This window comes from Mustela lutreola, chromosome 8 (genome assembly GCF_030435805.1).
Source record: "Mustela lutreola isolate mMusLut2 chromosome 8, mMusLut2.pri, whole genome shotgun sequence".
Classification (NCBI taxonomy): domain Eukaryota; kingdom Metazoa; phylum Chordata; class Mammalia; order Carnivora; family Mustelidae; genus Mustela; species Mustela lutreola.
The window spans coordinates 27,534,180-27,561,631 of record NC_081297.1 but is presented as its reverse complement, the minus strand read 5'-3'; the positions used below and the strand labels follow the sequence as shown (position 1 = coordinate 27,561,631).

General features: G+C 43.6%; 1 protein-coding gene across 1 annotated transcript; it reads right to left on the bottom strand.

Annotated features, from left to right (window-relative positions):
- Nucleotides 1–1,050: 1,050 nt before the first annotated feature.
- LOC131838274 (phytanoyl-CoA dioxygenase, peroxisomal-like) lies at nt 1,051–20,283 on the bottom strand. The gene is made up of 9 exons (XM_059184122.1): nt 19,970–20,283; nt 16,715–16,773; nt 14,422–14,532; nt 13,629–13,797; nt 10,009–10,090; nt 8,434–8,615; nt 5,695–5,844; nt 4,008–4,142; nt 1,051–1,363 (listed from the first exon to the last, which is right to left on the bottom strand). The coding sequence occupies exons 1-9, from the start codon at nt 20,042–20,044 to the stop codon at nt 1,310–1,312; spliced, it is 1,017 nt and encodes a 338-aa protein (XP_059040105.1). The 5' UTR covers nt 20,045–20,283; the 3' UTR covers nt 1,051–1,309.
- Nucleotides 20,284–27,452: the final 7,169 nt, after the last annotated feature.

The following is a 27,452-nucleotide window of genomic DNA, read 5'->3' as shown; positions in this document are numbered from 1 at the left end:
GTGGAACAGGGCTCCATACATGCTGTTTGCACAGGCTTTCCTCATGTACATTTTATGTCCAGTTATTCCGTAAAGCAGTTTCCTTGAGCCCTGTCAGGGATACTCTTGCCTTCTTCAGCTTCCAGCTGGACCTGAACTTAAATAGGCTGCCCTCACAAAGAACCTGACAAAAATAGTGAAACTCTTTAGGAAAACCTGTGTTTAGCAGATTAACAAGAAAAGGACTCTTGTTATTTCTCAGCAAATTGTTATTTTTAAAAATCAAGACTTTGTCTCTTTTCTGTCCCCAATTTGTGTACAAATCTGGCACTGACTAAAATAAAAACACCTTCCAGGAGGCCCGAAGGTGGCTCAGTGGATTAAGCCTGTGCCTTAGACTCAGGTCTTGATCTCAGGGTCCTGGGATTGAGCCCCTTGTCTGGCTCCCTGTTCATGGGGCTCTCTGCCTCGCCCTCCACCCTCCCCACTGCTCATGCATGTGTGTGTGTGTGTGTGTGTGTGTGTGTGCATGCGTGTAGGTCTCTCTCAAAAAAAAAAAATACAAAAAATCTTCAAAATAAAATAAATTCTCCCAGTTCATGCCCATTAGAAACCTTAACTATCTAAAATTGTTCCTGTAGTTTGGAAGAGTTTAGGTTTCGTTCATAAATGCAGAGGGTTTTCAGCTGCCTTACCCAATAAAAAATAGCAGATGAAGCCACCTTAGTCTTCCTTCTTCAGGAACAGAGAAAAACAACTTGGAAAGATCCAGTCTTTTTTTATTTTTATTTTTTTTTTTAAGGAGACTGCCTGGGTTGGAGAAGTCATGCAAGGAATCCTGTGTCAGAGCACAAGCATCTCCCTTATTTCTACTCCACAATGCCCTTCATTACACATGCCTGTGTTAGATGGTGTTCTAGATCTGAGAAATCTCTCGTGCCATGAAGTCAGGGGGTGGTGGGTTTTCCAGAAGAGGGATGCAAGAGTCCACGTACCCGGAGTTTCAAAAGATACCTTTCTACTTGGGCAAAGAGCTAACTGAATCAAAGAAACTGATTGAACACACTTAAATAAGATATGAAACACATTTATTAGCTGCGAGCCTCAGTTTTCCTGAAAACAGTAATCGACCACTGTTAACATATCTTCCTCCATGAAACTAACAGCTCTGCACGCAGAACTAACCACATACCAGCAAGTACCTTATCCTCGTGTCATGATTTGGAGAACAAGCGATAGAAAAGATTAGGATAGCTTGTTAAGAAAACATTTTCCCCAGGCACCTTGATTTGTTCTGTTTTCTCTCAAAGAGCTCAAGCCGACGGCTACTTCATAGGTTGATCCTCTTTCCTTTCACCAGTCGCATTTGAAATCTAAGCACATCCTGGAAATAAAACCAAGCACAGTCAGTGGATGGAACACAGGGATCTGTTCAGCATGAGACGAAGTAGATTTCTAGCATCTACCAAGAGCTAAATGGAAAAACTCTGCACAGTAGTCCTATCAACTGGTAAAGAAACCATATTCTAAGACTCCAAATAATGTACTTGCCCACATCTAGAATAGTGTTGACCAAACTAAGAGAGCAAGTCCCCAGAAGGTCAGCCTGTGTTATTTGGCACTGCTGTTGACCACAGGTGTCTTCAACTGGCTAAACACAGTGTTTGGTCACAACAGTCCACACTGCCCCTTGTCCTGCGTTCCTTTAGACACTGCCCCATTTACAATGATCTGCTCCTACATGCAAGTGATGTCATGAGTTATGGATTGATTTGGGTTTTTTTTCCTTTGTTCTTAATAAAACAATTCAGACTGGGGCGCCTGGGTGGCTCACTGGGTTAAAGCCTCTGCCTTCGGCTCAGGTCATGATCTCAGGTCCTGTGATCGAGCCCCCCCATCAGGCTCTATGCTTGGCGAGAGCCTGCTTCCTCCTCTCTCTCTCCACCTGCCTTTCTGCCTGCTTGTGATCTCTCTCTGTGTCAAATAAATAAATAAAATTTTAAAAAATAAAACAATTCAGACGTTTTTGTTTCTTGTTTATTTTTGAGCCAACAGCTAGGTCAGGTGGAAGAAATGGTTTTGGAATTGGACCTGACTCCAAAATGTACCTCTGTCACTTACATCACTCAGGCCAACCTCTTGGGCTTTTCACTTTCTTACTAAGAGCGCGGAGTGAGGGGTTCCTGGGTGGCTCAGTCAGTTAAGTGTCCCACTCAGGTCATGATTTCAGGGTGCTGGGTTCGAGCCCTGTCTTGGGCTCCTCGCTCAGTGAGGAGTCTGCTGGAGATTACTTCCCCTTCTCTCCTCTCCCCCGGGCTTGTGTGCACTCTCTCTCGCTCAAATAAATAAAGAATTCTTTAAAAAAAAAAATGAGAAAGACCAATGCACTGGGATTTGGTGAAGAAAGTAAGACTAGAGATATGAAATAGCTCTTATAACTCACAAAGAACTATGTAGCAGAAATTAATATCATTATTCTAAGTAAAGCTAGGAACTATATCTGCAAGACTAAAATTTTAAAATAAGTACAGGTGGGGCACTTGGGTGGCTCAGTCCATTAAGCATCGGTCTTTGGCTCAGGTCATGATCTCAAGGTTCTGGGATCCAGCCCCTCAGTAAGCTCCCCACTCAGCAGGGAGTATGCTTCTCCCTCTCCATATGCCTGTCGCCCTTCCTGCTCGCTCGCTCTCTCTCAAATAAATGAAATAAATACAGAAGGCAATGACTTACCACACCCTGACAAACCACAAACATAATATATGCTTTTTTTCTGCTTTAAAATTCAGAGTGTTGCACGGAAGCCCCACTTGACAAAATATGATGCACTTTAAGCACTGGACCAAGGGAGGAGCACAGAGGGTCTACCATCTACGGTGTGAAATGAGAGCCTTTGCAGATGTGGGATAGAGTCATAGATGCTAAAGGGAGAAGGGGCAAGGGAGAAGTCAGATTCTTAAGCTGGGAAAGAGTTTCAGAAGATGACTCCTAATGGCACAGTAGTTTAGTGCTGGTGCATGGTACTCTTCAGAGTACTGGAAGGCCAGAGTTATCATGACGCTCCATCTCCTTGGGGGTCTCCCCCATAGGAAATGCATGTATTTATGATGAATGCAAATTAAAACATAAGATCAGCTTCTTGGTTCAGTGGCTAAAATGGACTCATTCACAAAGAAAATATGTTTATTTTAGCTTTGACTACAGTTTGTCTGGTGACCATCATCATCAGCTTTGAATGTTTTAGTTACAAAGAATTTACAAGTGATGTGTATTAAGTAGAAAGGCTACGAAATAATGTCTCTATTCCCCACGGATAAGCATCAGTGGTTTCTGAAGTCTGCTCCATGAAACTCCAGATTCCAACTAACCCAAACAAAACCTGCTTAGGAATGGCTTTCTGGGAGTCTCCTTGGATTTGTAGATACGTCAATACTCTGCTCTATACAAATAAAGGAGGCCTATGGGTGAGAGCCCAAGCCTCTAACTTTCCTTCTGTGCATTCAAGAAGGTAGCCTTCGTCCTTCACTTGCTTTCCTCCAGATCTGTTTTCTGTTTCCACCTGTCCATCCTGGAACAGAATAGCCTGCGTACCACAGGGTGGCCAAAGACATAAAAAAGCATGGGGTGCTCAGATGCCCCAGCTGGGGATGTGCGTACAAGCTGAAATTCCACTATAATTCTTAGTGGGTCTCAGCAATGCTTCTGCAAGGCGCTCTAAACAAAGCATGTTAGGGGTGCCTGGGTGGCTCAGTGGGTTAAAGCCTCTGCCTTCAGCTCAGGTCATGATCCCAGGGTCGTGGGATCGAGCCCCGCATCGGGCTCTCTGCTCAGCGGGGAGCCTGCTTCCCCTCTCTCTCTCTGCCTGCCTCTCTGTCTACTTGTGATTTCTGTCTCAAATAAATAAATAAAATCTTTAAAAAAAAATAAACAAAGCATGTTATACTTCTAAATTACAACAGGTATGAGAGTTGTTAAGCATCTGAAGAAAAGAAGACAAAAAAGTCTTAACCTATCATCTCAGAAAAGCATACCTGCAGCCTGGTGTCATCTGGAATTCCAAACAATTTTTTTCCTATCCGTAAATAATCCCTCTCAGTGATTTCTTGACTGGTGCCTTTCACATCAATGTAGTGGCAGTCCGCCCCGGCGAAATGGCAGGTAATTGCCTGTGCAGAGTGACAGGGTTAATACTGGGAAAACCCCATTCCATTAACACCAACAACCGAACAGGAAGACTTCTTTTAGAAAGTCAGCAATTTCACTCAGCGTTTGATTTCTAGAATGTTTCATGCTGTCCTGTATTAGTCTCTTCAGGGTTCAGTATCTCTTTTTCCCCAGGTACAGTTTAAGTCTGACTGAGAAATACAAGAGGTTTTTAGCTCCCTGCGATACTTGTTTTTAAAAAGGGCGGGGAACATAACGACATGAGTAAGAGGACTTTAACTTTTCAACATGTGATCTTTCTACTGTGTGGATGTCCTCAAGTCCTAAACAGGAATGTGTTCCAGGGTTCTTCACCATTTTCTTAGTCAGGGAAGTTAGTTACTCAGTTGAGTTTGTGGTGAGTTGTCATTTCAATGGCTATGGATCATTAAAACAAACAAACAAACAACAACCCACAAAAATACCTTGCAAAGGACAATTATATACACACCACCCCTTTGAAATAAAATGGACCCTTTGAGTCCAATAGCATCACATACGATCCCCATCTTCTTTCTGTCTGAAGGTAAGATGGAGGTTACTGGTTCTCCCCATTCTTGAAAAACTTACAAGCTAATCTAAACTCACTTTCCTAGTTTCAGGTTAGTTCTCTTGAGGCGACTGCCTACTAAAGGGACTGCCCGCTTTGCCCAGAACATCGAATTTCAATGCAGTGGAGTCACAAACTCCATTTCTCACAGAAGCCCTCATACCATGCCAAGGAGGAGTGACATCTGAGGCCAAAGAGGAAAAGGGCATATCCATATACATGTGTTTTTGCATTTTTTTTAAAGGGAAACCTGGAAACTAACCCTTAACCTCAGGGAGACAGTGGTAGTTGGTGTGAAAAACTGGAAGGTTTCACTCAGCCCCACAAAACGCCCCAATATTTAGTATGGAGAGCCATGTTATATGGGGAAATGGAAGTCCACAGTACTGTCAGATCTGCTGAATTTTTTGGAAGCGAGAAATCTGGGACTATGAGTAATTTTGTCAGTTTTAAATCATTAGGTGTTTAAAACAATCTGAAGTGAAAAACAAATTGTGGGACTCAGGTATGAAATATATGGCTGCCTGTGAAATCTGAGGTCTGGGCAGCCAATTCAGAATGTTTGCATAGAGTTGATCATGGTTTTCCAAATAAGAAAACTCTTATAAACCTTCCTCTTACGTGGTTACTATGAGCTATATACATTCCAGATTTTATGATTTTTATATGCCAGCCATTGTTTCTGCCTCCAAACGCACAGGCTATGGGCTCCCAGGTATGTTCTTCTTCTGAAGCAATTCTATGAATGTTCATAATTCAATATCAGCAGGATTACGATCCTGAGCTCACCTGGTTTCTTACTGATATGAACCAAAAAGCATGAGGTAGCAAATAGATTTCCTGGTAAATAAACCAGACTAAACGCCAGTTTAGTTCAATGTCATAAATCTCATAGTTTCACATGTCTCAACGTTTTTGTTTCTAATGTATTCATCTTTGGAAAGTACAGTGATGGGAATGCATACCTTCCGGTATCCTTGAGTTCTGTTCCAACCAGATCCATGGATAAGCAAAGGATGAAAGAAAACAGTGTCTCCCTTCTCCATCACAAGATGCACCCGGGGGCAGTTTTCATCATAGTCCTGAATCCCGTAGAACATTATGTTAACTCCTTCCTAGAACACATAAGAGAAATAAGACTATATTTGGGGAACCCAATGATTAAGAATTTTGTCAATGACTCCTTAAGAAAAGCAAAGTTTTCATAAGTTCTGCTAAGAGAAAAACATAAAAAGATTCTTCAAAGCAACTGTAAATATACAAAAACTTCTCAGACATCTGGTTGTAAAAATCATGGATTTGGGGGCCCAAATGAAGAATATGAAATTTCCACTTATCCTTCATTACCGAATTATAAATGAAGATCTAGACCAACTTTGCATTTTGCAGTTAAAATGGGAGATCCCCTTTCCAGCATGAATCTGTAATCCCACTTTCCCCACATGATATTCTTCTCCCCCGTAACTTTGCCTAAATCATTCTTCTATTATTCAGGAGTACCTCTGGGAAGCAAACTGTATTCTCAGGCCAGAAGAGAGAAAATGTTCAAGTCTCCTCAGCTCAGAAAGCACTCATGTCACAACCAGAGTAAAGAAAGAATAGTAAATTACAACACTGTGCTTTTTTAGAACTACTTCCAATGTTAGCTGTTGCTTTAAGTAATGGTTATGGGGGGAGCACAGTATCCCAGTCCCCTTCATAGGACTGTCCCACATTCTTCTGGGGAAGGATTCTTTCCTGCTGGACAGTGTTGGGCCTTTCATCCAGTGCCCTTCTCTCCTGGCTAGGTGCACATGTAACCTATGCAAAGTCAATCTGAACTCCCACTGTCATCACTTAGAATCTGAGCAGAGGATTGATCAAAGGCATTGGTCATGGTCAAGGTTCAACTGCCCCCACCAAGTGCCCCATCCTGTCTTCCCACTGACACACTCCCACTTTTCCTGCTTACCAGAGCCAGCCAGCCTTTCCATGGACTCAGCATGTGCCTGCGACCCTCCAAGACACACTCTTTGGCTTAAGTCAGCCACAGCCCACTTCTGTTGCCTGCAACAAACTTTCCCTAAGCCTCAACTCAGTTTTTCCATAAACCTCAACAGTTTATGAATCTCACAATTTCAGATTTTCGTATCAGAATCCAGACTCAAAGATTTATACTTGACACGAATCCTCAGTGTAAGAATTCTAACTAATTGAGACAGAAGTCCTGAAAGCCATATTCTTTAATTCCTACAAAAAAAACCACATGCATTCTTCCCACCTGAACAACACGTGCTCTTCTGGGGTCTTCAGACTTTATTGTCTTTTTTTTTTTTTTAAGATTTTATTTATTTATTTGACAGACAGAGATCACAAGTAGGCAGAGAATCAGGTAGAGAGTGAGGAAGAAGCAGGCTCCCCGCTAAGCAGAGAGCCCGATGCAGGGCTCTATCCCAGGACCCTGGGACTATTATTTGAGCCGAAGGCAGAGGCTTTAACGCACTGAGCCACCCAGGCGCCCTGAGACTTTACTGTCTGGGTCCTACAACACTCATTGTCTCCTCTCTCTTTTCTCTGCCTCTGGACTCCTCACTTCCAGTACATCCTGCTCTAGATCTCAAGATTATCATTTTTGATGAGCCGATTTGATCTCACCATTCATGGGCTCAAAAGCATTCAATAGTTCAATCAATAAACCATGCAACAGGCAGGCAATGGAATACTACTCATCCTTTCCCAGAGCCTTCGCTGGTCTCTCTAGCAGGAAGGAGATGATTCCTCCCTCGTCTTTCTCCTAAGATCTAGCATCAGTGGGTAAGAATTAGTGATAAGAATTCTTGATTACTGATTAGAATTCGAAACTACTGATAAGAATTAGCTGATACATGCATCTGGAGTTGTGAGTGTTTATGTCTGACCTCTGCAATGAAGCTTGATGATTTTAGATCCTATATAGCGCCTACCAGAGTTCCCCACACTGGTGAGATTTCCAAAACTTCTTGAAAGTAAGATGATTATTCTACGTGACATGGTTGATTTTCCCCTGATCCTGGTTGCAAAACTGAAAACAATGTTTTGCTAAGAAAGGAAACTCCATCTCATTGTTAAAGTTCTGTATGGAATCAGATCTAAAATTAAAACAATAGGGCATGTGGGTAGCTCAGTGGTTTAAGCCTCTGCCTTTGGCTTAGGTCATGGTCTAAGGGTCCTGGGATCAAGCCCCGCATTGGGCTCTCTGCTCAGTGGGGAGCCTGCTCCCCCTTCTCTCTCTGCTTGCCTCTATGCCTACTTGTGACCTCTCTCTCTATGTCGAATAAATAAAACCTTCAAAAATAAATAAATAAAAATAAAATCAGAACAATAAATATTCTGGTTAAGATTTATCTGCTAGGGCACCTTGGTGGCTCAGGGAGTCAGGTATCAGACTCTGGATTTTGGGATCAGCTTATGATCGCAGGGTCACAAAATCAAGCTGCATGTTGAGCTAGTGTTCACCAGAGTCTACATGTCTGTGTTCCTCCCCCTCTGCCTCTCTCAGCCCGCACCACCTCTCACAAGTATCACGAGCAAATATCACGAGTTGTCTCCCTTTATCCCTGTCTCTCTCTGTGTTTGACTCAAATAAATAAATGAATAAAATCCTAAAAAAGAAAAGGAGGGAGGAAGGAAGTGACGGAAGGAAGGAAGGAAGGAAAAAGAAAAGGAAGGAAGGAAGGGATTTATACCTCCCACGTGGGATAACCATGTGGCTTCAGGTCGCCTTTGTGACTGCCCGGGAGCACACACAGGCAGCCATTGTTCCGGTCGATGTGCTCCATGGCTGTCCAAGCAGCAACTAGGTTATTGCTGGGCCTGATGGGGAAATAGTGCAGATCCTGGTGCAAGGGGTGGCGGGATGTCTTCTTGCCTGAAACAGAACCTGCTATTAAACCACATTTGAACCTCAGAATTCATCTCCTCTGCCTGAAAACCAGATCAGTGTCTATCCCTTCAGAACCCAAAGAAGTGAAACCACACTACAGACAATCAGCCTGGAGAGATAAGCACCAAATTAGAATATCAAATCAACAGCGTGACTCCAGATCCTACCCTTTTTTCCTGGGTTTCTGAAAGCCAGGGATTCCCACCATTCTCTAGCAACTCATAACATGTTATGATCTCTATTGTGCTTTATTCCTTAGTAACTCTGGTTTGGGCACGGAGCCTAGCACTCAAAGAAAAGTTTTTCAATTGGAGAGTAACCAAATTTGAAGTTCCCTGTTAGCCCTCTAAGTGGCTGATACAAACACTATCGAGTAACTAAATTAATAAAAGGCTTCCAAGAAGTTCTTCACAGAACTAAGAGCACTTGGTGAACAGTCATTATGTAGAATCAGAGATCACAGAACCACATTTACATGGTTCCCTGTTTTGCACTCTGAACTTGATACTGTTCCCCTACGCCCAACCTCAATGTCTCTAAGCAAGACATCCAGGGTAGGAGAGATTTCATGGTGCTACACTACAGGCTAGTCACATAAAACTCTCCTGGCCTCAAAAGTGGAAAACAATAAAGAATTCTGAAGGACCAATTTATTACTGCTAGTAGAGAAGAATTTCTCAGCATGGACCAAGAGCTGTTGGCTTAAAAAAATGCAGATTCTTGGGGGTGCCTGGGTAGCTCAGTCAGTTAAGCATCTCTTGATTTCAGCTCAGGTCTTGATCTCAGGGTTATGAGTTCAAGTCTCGGGTTGGGCTCCACGCTGGGCATTTAGCCTACTTATAAAAAAAAATTATTTTTTAGTGCAGATTCCTGGGTTTTAGCTTCCAAATCAGTTTCTCTGGGAGTGAGATATTAGGAGCTACATTTTAGCAAGCACAAGACATTTTACGTCAAGTGATGTATGTGATTTATAAGAAAGCTTTAATTTTGAAGATAATAATATCTTCAATCAGGAGGACAGAATTCACACCATCATTGGTGAGAATAGTTAACAAAGCTTGGGGACAATAATTATAATAATAAAAGCCCATGGTTTATGTGCAGTCATGTTTATTAAACCAAACTTTTGAGCAGCAAGCCAGTCAGTTGTCCAGAAATCCAACAATAACCTTAGTCATTGTTAACATCTGAAATCGTTCTTCTACCTCACTATTGTTATGATGTATGCTATTTTAAGACAAATAAAAGGACATATATATTTAGTTATCCAAATTTAGCAGTTACACACAGAGCTAGAGTTAGAACACCTTAAACTCTCTCTTTTCCTCTTTTTTTTTGGGGGGGGGGGACTTCTCCATAACAAGTAAGAGCCCTTTACCAGTATCTGGAGGTTTGTTTATCAGCATTGTATGCAGGGCCATAATATCAGGTCCAGTGAAGCACTCCACATATTTCAGAATCTAAGGGAAAAGAAGAAAAAAAGTTTGATAAGAAATCCAATGCACAAAAGTGGCACAAAGTACAACTATCTATACAAGAGCCAAGATGCCTTCATTCAGCACTTGGTAGGAGCACCTGAGTTGCTCAGTCAGTGAAGCTTCCAACTCTTGATTTCTGCTCAGGTCACGATCGCACAGTCACAGGATCAAGCCCTGCACTGGGCACTTTGTTCGGTGAGGAGTCGACTTGAGATTCTATCCCTCTGCCCTTCCCCTCCAAATATATATATATATATATATATATATATATATTTAAAAACCACTTAGTATTTCACAACATTACAAACTCAGCTTGAAAGCAGGAAAAACTTGTAAGTCTGCAAGACTCTGAATTAAACAGGCTTTTCCAAGCCAGTTGGAACCGTAACCAATTTTCTACATGGGAGGCATGTGGGGACGCCTGTGTGGCTCAGTGTGTTAAAGCCTCTGCCTTCGGTTCAGGTCATGATCCCAGGCTCGATCCTGGAATCGAGCCCCGCATCTGACTCTCTGCTCAGTGGGAAGCCTGCTTCTCTTCCTCTCTCTGCCTGCCTCTCTGCCTACTTGTCATCTCTGTCTGTCAAATAAATAAATAAATAAATAAATGAAAAAATCTAAAGAAAAGAGAGAGAGAGAGAGAAGCATGTGTTTCTCTGAGAAATCAACTGGAAAGGGCAGAGATAAACCTGCCTTCAACTGGAACTGTCCATAGTTGCCCAGCGAACAGGCATCTTCCTCTCCGCCCCCAACAAGACTCTTCATAAGGAGGGACCATGAGGGGGGCCTGGCTGGCTCAGTAGGTAGAGCATGCAACTCTTGAGTTGGGATTGTGAGTTCAAGCCCCACGGTGAGCATAGAGCCTACTTAAGAAAAAAAACAAGGGACCATGAGAGGCCCCAACATGTGCAACGGCCATGCGTAGCCCAGAGGAAAAGAGAAGGGCAACTGGGGTGCTACCTCTTTACCTCTAACCCACCGAGGGAGGGGTACATGCAGAAAGGAGTCGGCGGTGTATGTCGACTACCTGCAGGGGGCTTTATGCATCAGCCCACCTAAACCACACAGCGATTCCTGAAAAGTATTGCCTCCATGGATGAATAATCCTTTAAAGTGAACACCCCAATAAATAAGCCCATAGATAATAAACTGCCCAAGTTTGCGGGGCCAATTCAATGAGAAAGATGGTACTGAATCTCCAATTCTGTCTGACTCCAAAAAATGAAGCATGTTCTACTGCTTTCTCATTGTTTGATCCTGTGTAGAAGGAATACTGGCAACTTGAGCAGGAAATGCTTGAAATGAAACCAAAATCCTAGAAGTCAGGCCTCCTACTTGTTTGTTTATAAAGCATGTCAACTTTTGCAATTTCCTTAGGCCACTATTTTCTTTCTTTCCTTTTTAAATAATCCCTAATTCCACCATGGGGCTCAAACACAGGACCTTGAGATCAAGGATCTCAAGGTCCCACAACTAAGCCAGCCAAGTGCCTCTGACCAGTATTTTCTAAACCTCAGTGACCCTCAAGAGCCATTTTACCATTTCCATCATACTTTACAGAGGTGCCCAATATAGTTAGCCAACAATTTTTCCAAACTAACTTACGTCTTATCCTGATTAATAATATTCCTGAGGTCCTAGGTTTGATGTGCTGGGTATTTTTTCCAATACACATTAAAATAAATACCTAACTACTAAAAGCAGGACCCACCTCCTAAAAATCATTGCATGAACCAGCAATTGCGTGGTTCAGATTTTAGAGCGGTGGGAAACCTGGATGTCCCGGTCGTGCTAACTCTACCCTGTGCTGCCACTAACGTCAAGATTTTCCTCCTTGGTGGATGCACACAACTTCCATTTCCATAGCAGGACTTGAGGCTGGGAAGTCATATCCCCTCCTGTCCCCCACCCAAGGGGCTGGACTTCATAGTTGGCTTACCTGTACACAGTGTTTTTTATGAGGCAAATTTTCTTTATTTTTAAAATTATTTTAAATGTGGTTTTTAAAAATATTTTATTTATTTGTCATATTATTTGCCAGAACAAAAAAGAAAGCAGTAGGTAGAGGGAGAAGAGGGCTCCCTACTGAGCAAGGAGCCTGATGTAGGACTCCATCCCAGGACACAGGGATCCTGACCTGAGCCCAAGGCAGGTACTTAACCAACTAAGTCACCCAGGTGTCCCATTTAAAAAAGGATTTTTTTTAAGTTTTAAGTAACCTCCACAACCAGCCTAAGGTTCGAACTCACAACCCAAAGACCAAGAGCCACATGCTTGGGCCACTTGGGTGGCTCAGTCGGCTAAGCAATTGAGCCTTGGTTTCAGCTCAGGTCATGATGCCAGGGTCCAGTGATCCCGCCCTATGTTAGGTTCTGTGCTCAACAGGGAGATGCTTGAGATTTTCTCTCTCCCTCTCCCTCTGACCCTCCTCCTCCACCCACCCTCTCTCTAAAATAAACACATAAATCTTTAAAAAAAAAAAAAAAAAAAAAAAAAGGAGCATGTTCTACCAATGGAGCCAGCCAGGTGCCCCCATTGGGCAAATTCTCTAATAGCACTTGGGGTTATAATTTCCAGCATGTACTATATGCGATGTGTCCTTTAAACCATTCTAAATAAATTGTTCATTATCTGTGATACATTTGTGCAATGGGATGTTACGCAATAGTTTAAAAGTATGATATAGATTAACATATAAGTGATATAGAAGGATGTGTAAGATCTACTATAAGTGTAGAAACTACACTTGTAAAGTGGACAACCCATATGTTCCCATGTGACACAAAAGGTGGGGGTAGACAGATGCACCTGCAGAGCCATGAGAGACTTCTAGTTGAAGACACCAGAAAGCTTGGTGTGAGTGGGGCTGGAGGGTGGGAGACTTTCCTTTTCACCTTATGCCCTTCTGTACCATGTGGATGTCTTTGTAAATCTGAACTACTCTTAAAGAATATTGATTTTTTAAAAAATGAGTTTAAATCTGAACACAAACTTAAACCTCTACTGACCAGTTCATAAGACAAAAAGAAACAATAAATGGATGTCCAGTGAATAGGATCTGCAATGTCCCTCCTGTTGATATGCCCATACCCACAGTGAGACAGCCTCGTCTCTAAGGCAGAATTCCTGCCCTTTGCAACCAAGAATAATGACCAGACTCCAGAAGAGGGTTCTCCATCTGCCCACGACTGACATTTGGAGCTCGATAAGTCATCATTTGGGGAAGCGACTATTCTCCACTGGAACTATTCTGTAGTTCTGGGACTATTCTGTAGGATCTCTGGGCTCCATTAGCAGCTCACCCACCCACCATGCCCACCTCTACCCTGACAGAAGCACACAGTCCCCACCGTGTGCCAAGCCAACACGCTCCAGGCACCGGAAAATGTCTGCCTCCATTTGAGAACCACTGATCACCAGCCACAAAACAGAGGGGCCAGATAAAGTGTAAGCAATTCTAGAGGCAAGCACGCAGGTGTGTCATTCACTTAAAGAAAAAGAATATGCAGGAAAGTTCTCGAACCTCAGGGAGAGTGCAGTATCTGAAGAGTTCCTCATCTTCTTGGAAATCTTGGATCTTTGAAACCATCTTTTCACTTGGAATAAATTCTGATTTTGGAATGCTTACATCTCTCATTATCTTCACTCCCTGTGGTTTCACCTCCCCTTTGCAGATTCTTTCAAACTCGTTCCTAGAAAATTAAATTGGCAGATGATGTCATGACTGCAGGCTCCAGGCACCTGTCTGGCCAGTTCTGTGGAAAGAGTCTCAGAGATAGAGCAGGGGGTGTCTCTGCACCAGACTGACCTCTGCACCATCCTCCTCCGAGGATGGAGAGAGAAAATGACCAGCGCAGCAGCCCCTGTCTCCTCACTGTGAGGCCGGAGCTCACTGCGGGGACTCCCCTATTCCTTAGCCTAACAGAACAGTGAGGAACCGTCTGTGATGTGGTGTACCTGAGTAATAACGGCAAATAACTTCTCTCACGCTTACCATGGGCCAGGCCCAGTTCAAAGGCATCTGTGTGTACTTCACCTTATCCAGACCTCACAACAACACTGGGGCATAAATACAATTAACATCCCCATTGTACAGGTGTGAAAACAGGAGTAGAAAGTACGTTGCTCCAGGACACACAACAGGAAGTAGTCTGGCTAAGATGAAAGGCAGCCAGTCTGGCTCCAGAGCTCATGTCCCTAACCACTTCCCGATGAGCCAATCACCGAAAAATACCTGAACACACACGCTAATCCTACTCACATTCCCACTGCAAACACAACATAGTTTTGTACAACAACGAAGTTTTGTACTGTACCGAAAGCGTTCAATATCAGCATCAGACACCAAATTTCTAATGACGAGAAACCCATTTTCTTCATAAAACTTTCTCTGTTCTAGGCTTAGAACATTATTATCCCGAGTATACCTAAAGGAGAAAAAGGAATTACAAATAAGTATAAGTGAAAAATCACCATCCAACAACATGTATCAAGAGCCTGAGAAATGTTCATACTCTTCCACCAAGCACTTCTACTTTTTATTTACTCTAAGAAAATAATCTGAATTTTTTTTAAACAAGTCTAGAGGGGATGGTTTATCTATTTTTTTTTTTTAAGTAATCTCTATACCCAATGTGGGGCTCGAACTCACAAACCAGAGATCAAGAGTCACATGCTCTTCCCACTGAGCCAGGCAGGCCCCTAATCTGAACATTTTTAAAAGGTTTAAATCTAAAATGTTAACTACTACTGTTACCAAAAAATAGAAGAATAATGAATTATATCTGCTCAATGGGATAGGACACAAGTCTTAGAAATGAAGAGCTTGGCGCCCCTGGGGAGCTCAATCAGTTTAGCGTGGACTGGTTATTTCAGCTCAGGTCATGATCTCATAGGTCTGAGATCGAGCCCCCAAACGGTCTATGAGCTCCGTGGGGAGACTGCTTGAGAGTCTCTCCCTCAGCCTCTCCCCCAACTTGCAATGTATGCACTTTTTCTCTTAAATAAATAAATCTTCTAAGAAAATGAAGAACATATAACAGCATGTACAGACTTACTATAATAAAATACATTGAGATTTGTGTAAAACCAAGACACAGGGTATCTGGGTGGCTCAGTTGGTCGAGCATCTGCCTTTGGCTCAGGTCATGATCCCAGGGCCTTGGGATCAAATCCTGCATCGGACTCCCTACTCATCAGTGAATCTGCTTTTCCCTCTGCCCCTCCGCCCTGCTCCTGATCTCTCATGCGCGTCTGGTCTCTCTCTCTCTCTCAAATAAATAAATAAGATCTTAAAAAAGGTACTTGAAAAAAATGCAAATAAATTTTAAAAACACAGTTTTTAAGTGATTGCTCCTATGTAATGGAATTGTGAATGATTTTTCTTAATTCCTTTTCTTCTCTTTCAAATTTGTTCGATAATGACTACGTATGGTTGTTCGGGTAGGAGACAAATTCAATACATTTTATACTTTAAATTGTCTAGATCATATCTTCTCAGAAGAAATCAAAGTGACAAAATCCAAGTAAGTGCATAGCATATGCGCAAACTCAGATCACCCAGTCCATTCTTCCAGATTGGAAATGTGGCTCTATGAGAAAATTCCATGGCGATCGATGTCTTCCCCTACAAAGGTAATTTAAGATAAACCAAAGACACTAGCTAATACAGCAACAGGACCACAAGCCATAGGCTAACTTAAATGAGGTATAACATTTCTGAATTTGAACACCTCTGATATTTTTCCTCTTTCTGAAGTTTAAAATACATATAAATTACAGTCATCTTCAAAAATTTTCCTAGTTCGAATTAGAACTTCTCCTGGCAACACATGATTTGTATAATGAATTTATTTTTAAGAATTTATTTATCCTAGGGCACCTGGGTGGCTCAGTGGGTTAAAGCCTCTGCCTTCGGCTCAGGTCAAGATCCTAGAGTCCTGGGATCGAGTCCCACATCGGGCTCTCTGCTCCATGGGGAGCCTGCTTCCTCCTCTTTCTCTGCCTGCCTTCCTCTCTGCCTACTTGTGATCTCTGTCTGTCAAATAAATAAATAAAATCTTTTTTTTTTAAAAAAGAAACGAATTGGGACGCCTGGGTGGCTCAGTTGGTTAAGCAGCTGCCTTCGGCTCAGGTCATGATCCCAGCGTCCTGGGATCGAGTCCCACATCGGGCTCCTTGCTCCACAGGGAGTCTGCTTCTCCCTCTGACTCTTCCTTCCACTCTGTCTACCTGTGCTCGCTCTCACTCACTCTCTCTCTGACAAATAAATAAATAAAATCTTTAAAAAAAAAAAAAAAAAAAAGAAACGAATTTATTCTCTGTAGAGATAGGAAGAGAGAGAGGGGGCAGGGGCAGGAGCAGAAGGAGAGGGTGAAGCAGATTTCCTGCTGAGCACAGAGCCTGACCCATGGCTGATCGATCCCACAGCCCATGAGATCATGACCTAAGCCAAAATCAAGAGTTGGATGCTTAACCCAGTAGCCACCCAGGTGCCCCTGTGTAATGAATTTTCACCAGACAGCATGAGATGTGTTTTATATCTTAATTACCACTAGGAAATGCTTTATACACATTGTATAGTTACTAATGACAATTCGATCTACTTACTGGAATTGTGGAGGATGGAAACTGTTAGGAGAAACAGCCCCTGAAGTGGAGTGAGCTACCTAGGTAGGGAATTAAGGCAAATAAAATGAAATTGAGGAGTCAACTTTTTCTCGAAACAACCGTCTGCCCTGAATTAGCTCTCATCAGGGAAGACTGGGTTACACACATAGCTGCGGACAGGCACGCACGGTTGCTTACATCGTCTCATTTCACAGAGCCCAGAGGAGGGACTGGAAGTCCCAAGACCTTTATCACCATCCCTGCTGCCCAGAGCAGGAGAATGAGACTCACAGGGCTCAGTAACTGGGTCCCAGATCATCCAGCAGAAAATGCCTCAGGCCAGACTCAACCCATACTCTTGACTTCATAGCTTCCACTGATTTCTTCCACTTACTATTCCCTCCGCTAAACTGCCAAGGAAATAAAAATTATAAGGTTTAAATCTAGCAGTATGAAGAAATGTGCTCTTCCAAAGAGAAATTGAATTTAGTGGGAATCCATTCTGAAATACAAGAAACAAACAGTTTGGCTTGTTACTCTTCAAAAAAAATTTTTTTTCTATTAAATAAACAGTGGCGAGGCTTTAAAGTATGAGCCACATAGTTTATATAATTTTAACTTTTTAGTATAATTTTTAGTATAATTTTAACTATCTTAAGATAGAGCTAGACATTCCTTCTAGTTTTTTATCCAGAGAACTACAGCAAATTTACTAAACCTCTTCTTAATTTTTTTCATTGTTTCTTTAGCTTAAGGAGGAGTGTAAGAATGTCATTATTCTTAAACATGTTATTTTTGTCTTGTCTTTATGTAACTGGGGACAGTATAATCCTGTTTTCCTAGGCAAAGAGTTAATGACCTCTGTCAGCTACTAGCAAGATGTGGTGGTCAGAAGGCAGTATTTCAGTCCACAATTCTTCTCCTTCCATTGTGGGTTCTGGTGGTGGTGACTGCTTTCCTCAGAGAGTTTTTTCAATGATGTGGAAATGTTTCATGTCCTTAATATATAATGTTAGTAAACATGATAAAAATGGGTGCCAAAAGCTATCTATACAGATGGCTGTAATTATGTAAATGCACAGAAAAGAAACAGACCAAAACATTGACGAATAATGATCCGTGAGAGTTGGAATTATAGGTCATATTTTTTTTTTCTTGATGCATCTCTGCATTAAAGATGCATTGTGCTTTATGCTTTAAAAGCCCTGCCCTATGCCAGAACCCACATCTCCTTAGAACCAGTTAAGGCTGGGAAGAGACGGCCACGTGATTTGCATGATTGTTTTCAAGCCCCAACCACACGCACGTTCACTGACTGTTTCTGCAGAGTTGTCCAATACCAGAGCCCTTGGCCTCATCTGTCTATTTAAATCGAAGAGAATAAAGGGGCGCTCAGGTGGCTCAGTGGGTGAATGCCTCTGCCTTCAGCTCAGGTCATGATCCCGGGGTTCTGGGATTGAGCCCTGTATCGGGTTCTCTGCTCCACACAGAGCCTGCTTCCTCTTCTCTCTCTGCCTGCCTCCCTGCCTAATTGGGATCTCTGTCTGTCAAATAAATAAATAGAATCTTTTTAAAAAAGAGAGAGAGAGAGAGAGAAGAAAAGAAAAAGGAGAATGAAAAGGAAAACTGCCCCTAGCCATATTTCAAGTGCTCAATGGCCACATGGGGATCCTAGCAATGGATCTGGATAGTGCTGGTGTAGAACATCTCCACCATGGCGGAAGGTTGACAGGATAGTGCTCTTCTAGGAAACGCAGATGAAAAAGCAGCTCTAAACTCAACACTATTAGAGAAGCACCAACAGGATCCGAATATATTTTTTTAAATTACTATTATTTTTTAAGTAGGCTCACTGACCAGCATGCAGCCCAATGCAGGGCTAGAAGTCAGAACCCTGAGATCAAGAGCTGAGCAAGAATCAAGAGAGGTCTCAGGGACTGAGCTACCCAGGCACCCCAGAATTTTCATAGTAGTCACAGACTGGACTTGGAAACCTTCATTCTGGTTCCAGTTATCTCTAGTCCCCACACGTTGGTGGTTCTCACCAGTGGGCATGTATCAGAAACAAGTGAGAACAGATTGCTGGGCCCCACTCCGGAGTATGGGGAGTCCACATGAGCCTGGGAATCCGCATGTCTAACAAGTTTCCAGGGGAAGTTGTTGCTGGTCCTGGGAACACACTTTGTCAACCCCTGGTTTCGGTAATTAAATGTCTTTGGTCAAAAGTTTTAATGTCTCCGGGCCTCGGTTTCTGTGTTTTCACTGGTCAAATGAGATTACATAATCGCCTTGATCTGCGACGGGATTTTAGGTGGGCAGTGGTTCTGCTACATCGTGGCTGGAAGTAAAAGTAAAATAAAAGTAAAAAGAGACATTCGTAGAAGCATTTTTAGGAAGGAGTTCAGGATCCTGCACACAGCAAAACACAGCCTAATCCCATCACTTACGGGGAAATCCCACGCAGTGTCCTCTTTGCGCCCAAAGTACCCCCTGAAAGAGAACACTTAATCGGAGCAGGAGAAACAATTCCATAAAGCATCTGACGTCCGTGTCCCGTAGTGACATTTTCCGGGATCCGACACGGGGGGCGCACACATCGCCGCCGCGAGTAACTCCGAAAGAACAACCGGGAGACATCGTATCCACTCCTGCGGGGCTCAGGGACACCCTGGCGGAGCAGCTCGCACAGCTCTCCTCAAGGAAAGAAGAGCCCGAGGGTGCGGGCCGGTGCCTCCCTCCCTCCCCGCGCCCCAGTGCGCTGCTGCCTGAGTGTCCACCGGCCCGCCCACCCCGGTGCTCCAGGCAGCCCTGCGCCCCAGTTTAGGAGCGACTGGGACTGTGCGTCGCGCGCCTCGGACTCTGGGCGGTCGGGTGACGCGCGGCCAAGTGCAGAAAACGCCACACTAGCTGAGAGCAGGCCCTCAGGAAGAACTTCCATCTCCCGGGCAAGGCAGGGAAACAGGCCCCAGGAGGGCCGCGAAGCCTGGGGCGGCGCCACAGCAGCCCCTGAGGCCGGCACTGTCACGCGGCCGCCCAGCGAGCAGGCCGGGCCCTGGCTGGGAGCTTAGGGCTATCCGCACTGGGAACCCTCCTGCCCCGGCTCCGCTGCCTCCCCGCCCCTGGGCGCCCGGAACAGCTGACACCAACGCCGGGACGCGGGCGCGCAGGAAGGGGCAGAGTCCGCTGGGCGGCTGTGCCAAGAGCCCTGGAGGCCACCACACTTGCAGCCCGAGCCGCGCGCACCGCAAAGGATACGCCGACGCCTGCCGAGCGCTGGCCGAGGTGTCCCAGCACGACGCGCAGGCGGGTGCCTGCATGGGACTGGTTCATGGCTCCCTCGAGGAGACGAGTCAGCCGGGCCTCAGTCTTCCCTCGGGACGGCGGGCGGGGCGCCGAGCCGAAGGGCCTGGCCCAGCGCTCGGAACTCCGGGGATTCCGCCTTGTGCGGGGATGCACGGGGCCTCAGAGTCCACGCACTGGGCCACCGAGCGGAGCGGACCTCCTCTCCGCGCGTCCAGCCCCTCCGGGATCACAGAGATCCTGCCACACAAAGCAGGGAAACTGGTTTTGAAGGGCTTAGCAACCGGGTTAGGTTGCCCAATGAGAAATGCGCCAAACATGACCCACCTTCCCAAACTGTCAGTCTAGTTTATTGCAGGAGTCGGTCTCTCTGCTGCCAAAGTAGCATTTCAGATGTTCAGCCCTGGAAGTAACGTGCTGTTCAGAAAATGCGTTTAATTTATTGGGAATCCAGTGTGAAATATTAGAAACATGTAACGTGCTGTTAAAAAATGCGTTTAATTTGTTGGGAATGCAAGTGTGAAATACTAGAAACATATTGGCTTTCATTGAAAAGGAAAAAAAGGTACATGAAATAAATGACTTTGTGAAACACGTCTGATCCACATAGTCTAGTATTATTTTAAATTTCCTTAAGAATTACAAGTTCTAGGGGCGCCTGGGTGGCTCAGTGGGTTAATGCCTCTGCCTTCAGCTCTGGTCTTGATTCCAGGGTCCTGGGATAAAGCCCTGCATCAGGCTCTCTGCTCCCTAGGGGTCCTGCTTCCTCCCCTCTCACTGCCTGCTTCTCTGTCTACTTGGGATCTCTGTCTGTCAAATAAATAAAATCTTTAAAAAAAAAAACACTATAAGTTCTTTTTATTTTTTTCTAAGTTTATTCGAATAATCTCTACACCCAGCATGGTGGTCAAATTCCTGACCCCAGCGTGAGGAGGTATGAGGTCTACCAACCAAGCCAGCCAGACGCTCCTCCCTTCTTCCCTTCCTTTCTCCTCCCTTCCCTTCTCCCCCCCCCCCCCCCCCCCGCTTCTTTCCTTCCTTTGCTCCATCTTCCCGCCCTTCCCTACCCCTTCTTCCTTCTTTCGCTCATTTTTTCTCTTTTCTCTCTTTCTTTTCTTTTCTCTTCTTCCCTTTCTTTCCTTCTCTGTCTCTGTCTCTTTTTCTTCTTTTTCCAACAGTGTAAATACTTCACGGACAAGTACACAGGATTCCGGCCACCATCATCAAGGTCATAAACATCCATCACCTCTCTGAGTTCCCTCCCAGACTCTTGCCCTCATTATTTCGTGTGCATGTGGTAAGGACACAGCCATAAGATCTACTCCCTTAGCAAATTTTCAGTAGAGAATGCAGCTACGGACGCTATACTGTATTGTAGATCTCCAGAACCATTTACCTAGCACACCTGAAACTTGGTAGCCTTAAACCATCCCCTCTCCGCTCTCCCCTCCCTTCACCCCTGGTAACCACCATTTTCTCTGCTTCTGTGAGTTTGACTCTTAAATTCCTCCTGTAAGTGGTAGCGGGTAGTATTAATCCTGTGACTGGCTTATTTTGCTTAGCATTGTGCCCTCAAGCTCCATCCATGTTGTCACAATGTCATTTGTTGTCACAAATGGCAGGATCTCCTTCCTAATTAGGGTTGAATCATATTTCATTGTGTGTGCCTACCGTATTTTCTTTATCCTTTCACTTGATGACAGACGCTTGGGTTGTTGGCATATCTTGGCTCTTGTGAAAAGTGTTGCAATGAACGTAGGAGTGCAAATATCTCTTTGAAATCTAATTTCAGTTCCTTTGGAACTGGAATCCAGTGGGATTCCTGGATCATATGATAGTTCTATTTTTAATTTTTTGAGGACCTTCCATACTGTTGTCCATAATGGCTATAAGAACTAGAAATTCTTTCTGAAATATCTTTCCCATCTAGTCTCTGCAGGTGACTGACACAGCATCTCACTGTTTCTTTGCTCTCCCTCATTTTTCTCATAATTTCTTTGTCTTAAAGAGTAACTTCCAGAATGTCTCACTTTATAAACATCTTCTTTCTTTCTTTTTTTTTGAGATTTTATTTATTTATTTATTTGAGAGAGAGAGAGAAAGCAGGGGAGAAGCAGAGGGAGAGGAACTGGCAGACTCCGTGCTGAGTGCTGAGCCAGAGGCCAGGCTGGATCTCAAGATCCTAAGATCACCAGCTGAGCTGAAATCAAGAGCCAGCCACTTCACGCATTGAGCCACCTGGATGCCCCTAAACATGGTATAGTTTCTGAAGGGATGTCTTTAGGTAATGTGGTGAAACTGCCATACTCACGGAGAAAAGCAGGCCAGGACTCAGGAATTAGTTTATTAGGTGCTGCCTATTTCCTCTGAGGCTGGGTGGACAGTCATTAGCATCCAGAGCAAGGCCAGCCCTTTTGATGAAGTTCTTGAACCTAGGTGAGGTTCGGTGGGGTGAGGTTCAGAGCTGACGGCTAAGAAAGAATTCTTAAGACGTCTTTGGTGCAAAAAGGTTTTTTATTAGAGCATGGGGATAGGACTCGTGTGCAGACCAGACAGAGATGCTGTCCTGGGGATGTGAGGAGTGGCTGGTTATATACACAGGAGTTGGGTAGGTGAGGACAAAGGGGTGTTCAGAAGGGCCATTGGGGTAAAGAAGACTGTCAGGATATTGAAGGCCAGGTTACTGTCAAGCCAAGGCCACTTTCCCTCTAATGAGGCACTAACATAAAGACAATGGGGAGGCTCCTGGTGGAATGTTACATTCCTGCTATCAAGCGTCCTTGTTAGTGAGATTTAGGTTTAGAAGAAATGTAACTTTATTTACTTTTCCTTCTGCCTCAGCCTCCTTCAATTTTTATGGAGGGGTGGGTGACATTAGGGCTTGAAGAACAGAGTTATGTGCCTTTGGAAATTGGACTATTGATAAGGTAACTTCCTTGTTGTAAATCTCAAGGACATTTGCAAACCAAGGAAGAATCCTGTGTTGCAGGATTGTGATTTCTGCAAGTTAACCATTTGTTTTTCTTTTAGGGCAGCCAGAGGTGCCTGAGGAATGTCATATGTATTACGGAGGCAAGTGGGTGGAGAGGGGGTGCAAGGTGCCAGCTTTTGCTTTGTCCTCAGCCAGCCTCCTGCTCCCTCATCATCCCCCCTCTGAACAATTTTGACCCTTAAATTTTGACCCTTAAATATTTAAGGTAGTTGAAGGTGGAAGGTCTCATCTTCTGTAACTTCTTCCTGCTGAATAGGGGCATAAAACTGTCCCTACCAACTTTGTCCCTACCAACTCAACATTGATCAGTTGAGGAACATATAGGGGAGTTACGAAAGGTGGAGGCAGCTGAATCCAGCGCTGACAGTGAAGAAATGTCTTTGCGCGTGGTAAGTATCATGTCATTGTGAAATCATTGCAGTAATGGAGTCTTGGCACCAAGTAGAGAAACAATGAACAAAGCAACATATTAAGATTAATAAGGCGATAAGAATGTGAAGCCCAAAAGATTTTTAATTGTTGGCCATAGTCCTCCTTCAAACCAGGAAACTAACCAATCACTGAGAGAGAGAGAGAGAAGGATCTTGTAGAGCTTTAATCTGGGTATTCATATCTTTTATTAGTCCTGTGACATTTTTGTGATAGTCTGGGATGTGCACACAACATTCTGTTTTGATAATTGCGCATGTGCCACCCTGTGCTGCTGTAAGGACATCTAATGCCATCCTATTTTGTAGGACTGCCTTGCGTATCTGTGAGACTTTGGTATTAAGTAGGGAGATGCTGTTTAGTGAATCATTGAGTGTCTTTGTAGTATATTTTTTAAGGGTTTCTACATGCCACATGACTTCCTCTAGTCCCGCAGATGGAACAAAAATGGATGCTAAGTTATCATACCATTTAAAAACAGATCGTGTCTATTTTTGCTTTAAATTGGGGAGATTAGTTGGGGTGCTGATGGTTTTAGTAATGCACCCATGAATCCAGGCAAATCCTAAAGTACAGCGACCTATCCACCCTGGAGGATGCCAGGGCCACAGGTTAGTCCACATATCCAGTAGGTTCCATTTGGAGCTGACCACCTAATGCCAGGTTGCCTTACCCAATCAGTAGCAAACCAGTCAGTAGCCTGGAACACTATTACTTGGGAACACATTTCTAATGATAGCCATCCTAGACATCGTGTGTTATTTGTCCAAGTATCATACGTATGATTTCTTTGTTCCCAGCATAAAACTGCCTTTCGACTGAGCCATCCAGTCATGGGTGTGGGTCACAAATATGTATCCCAGGTTTGATATATACCATCCTCAGTATAGCGATAAGGAGGGTTTTGTAGCTTAGACCCTAGTTGGTGGGTATTAATTTGTGAGCTTGTAAGGTCAGTTAGGATTTTAATAGTTTGAGAATAGGAAAAAGTTTGGTTATGTCCTGGTGAATTCCATGTTTTACTGATCATGGGCCAGGAAGAAACATTTTGATTAGTAATAGATTTATCCCGGTACGTATTGTCTCCATTTTTTATATCTGAAATATAATTTTGCAGAGAACGCCAATCAGTGCCCTGTAAAGGGGAAACCCACCAGGGTAACCCAGACATACTTGAAATAGGCAAAATTCCACATATCCAACAATCCGTTTGATTTTGTAGTTCAGCAAAATGCTGTGCCCAGTGTAGAAAGGACTTGTCAGCTGAGATAGGTGAAAGGAAGATAAAGGGAATATATACAACCTTTTTTTTTTTTTAAGATTTTATTTATTTACTTGACAGAGAGAAATCACAAGTAGATGGAGAGGCAGGCAGAGAGAGAGAGAGGAGGAAGCAGGCTCCCTGCTAAACAGAGAGCCCGATGTGGGGCTCGATCCCAGGACCCTGAGATCATGACCCGAGCCGAAGGCAGAGGCTTAACCCATTGAGCCACCCAGGTGCCCCTACAACCTCCATTTTTGATTGAAGAGAAGTTTGAGGTCTTCTCTGGGCTTGCAGGAGTAAGAAGTCACGTTAAGTTTGTTTACTGGGTTCCTGTGAAGGAGGCACAAGTTTTATTCTAGATATCTGAACCCATGAAGAATGTCCTCCTAGTTTTACTGCAGTGGGAGTACATAGTATGACCCGATATGGACCTTTCCATTTTGGAAGTAGGTTTTCTGTTGTATCTGACTTCCAATTTTTTTTTTTAAGATTTTATTTATTTATCTGACAGACAGAGATCACAAGTAGGCAGAGAGGCAGGCAGAGAGAGAGAGAGGAGGAAGCAGGCTCCCCGCTAAACAGACAGCCTGATGTGGGGCTCGATCCCAGGACTCCAGGATCATGATCTGAACTGAAGGCAGAGTCTTTAACCCACTGAGCCACCCAGGTTCCCCTGACTTCCAATTTTTTAAGTAAACCATGTCTCCGGGATTTACATGCGGTGGGTTTTCAGTTATAGTTAAATCAGGTTTGGAGAGTATATGATTAGTATACTCATTGAGTAACTTATGAATTAAACCAGCTTCCAGTGAATAATTTAGTAAGGCATTATAATCTTCATCTAATAGCAGATCTACAGAAAGAAATGGTTTTCCATATAATAACTCAAAAGGGCTGAGCCCTAGAGGTTGTTTTGGAGCAGTTCTCATCCTGAGAAGTCCTATTGGTAGAAGAGTAACCCAATTTCCCTAGGTTTCTAGATTAAGTTTAGTAAGATGACGTTTTAAAGTATGATTAGTTTTTTCTACTTTCCCAGAGGATTGTGGATGCCAGGCTGAATGTAAGAAATATTTAATTTTTAAGGCTTGGGCTATTTGTTGAGTTATTTGAGCAGTGAAAGGACCATTGTCACTTTGAAGAGATCGTGGAAGGCCAAATCTAAGGATAATTTCTCACAACAAAATCTTAGTTACTTCTACAGCTCTTTCAGTTTTACATGGAAAGGCCTCGACCCATCCGGAGAAAGTATCAACAAATACTAATAGATACTTACAGCCTTTGCAAGGTGGCATTTGTGTGAAATCAAGTTGCCAGTCCTCTCCTGGATAGGATCCACGCCTTTGGACTGGTTTTAAGAGATGGGAAGGGCGAACTGCACCTTCCAGATTTACTTGGGCACAGATAATACAGGGTTGGCAAACCTGTTTTATTGTGGCTCTCAAATTTACTCCATCAAATATATTTTTAATTGAATGTTTTAAAGCAGCTTTGCCCAAATGAGTAGCCTGGGGCAAGCTCTGTATTACTTCCCATTGGCTATTTTTAGGCATAAAAAATTTTCCCTCATTGTTACCAAGCCAGTCCTGTGCATTTTTAGCATATCCTCGCTCTTGAGTAATATGAGTTTCTTGGTCTGAATAGACTGGCGCTATGGACTCCATTGGGGATAAGACTGGTATAAGGCTTAATATCTGTTTACCTTTCATGGCTTCTTTAGCTGTATGGTCTGCTAAATTGTTTCCTTTAGATTCTAAGGTCATATCATTTTGATGTCCTTTGATGTGAATTACTGCCACCTCCTTGGGCAGGTGTACAGCCTCAAGAAGGGTTATGATCTCAGGCCCATATTTGATTGGGGAGTTATGGCTTGATAGCAATCCCCTTTCCTTCCAAATAGCCCCATGGGCATGTAGTACCAGGAAGGCATATTTGGAGTCAGTATAAATGTTAATTCTTAGGTCTTTTGCCAAATGAAGAGCATGAGTAAGTGCTATTATTTTGGTTTTGGGGGCAGAAGTGTTTATTGAAAGAGGTTTTGCCTCAATTGTTTTAATTAAACTAACTATAGCATATCCAGCCCTTTTTTCTCCCTTATCCATAAAGCTGCTGCCATCAGTAAACCAGTTATCATCCGCATTTTCAATAGGAGAGTCCTTTAAATCCAGCCTGCTAGAATAGATAAGATCAATAATTTCTGAGCAATTATGTTCTATGGAGGTAGGATGGTTAGGTACAGGCATCAGAGACGCTGGGTTTAAAGTTTGACAGGTTTTAAGTATTACTTCAGGCGTATCTGAAAGCATAGCCTAGTATTTACTAAGGTGGCCTTCTGTCATCCATTGGTGGCCCTTAGTTTCTAAGACACTCTGGACCTGATGCGGAGTCGTCACTGTCAGGGACTGTCCCATTGTGAGCTTTGAGGCTTCTTCTACTGGGAGGGCTGTGGCAGCCACTGCTCAAAGACAAGCTGGCCACCCTTGGGATACATTGTCAAGTGACTTTGAAAAGTAGCCCACTGGCCTTGTTTCATTCCCTAATTTTTGGGTGAGAACTCCCAAGGCTTGGCTTGGCTTTTCTGCCACATATAGAGTAAAAGGTTTCTCCAAATTTGGTAATGCCAAAGCTGGAGCTGACAGAAGTTTAGTTTTTAATGTTTGAAAGGCTGTCTGCTGAGCTTTAGTCCAGAACAAAGGTTCCTCATCAAGGCCTTTAATTGAGTCATATATTGGTTTGGCTAAAAGTCCAAACCCAGG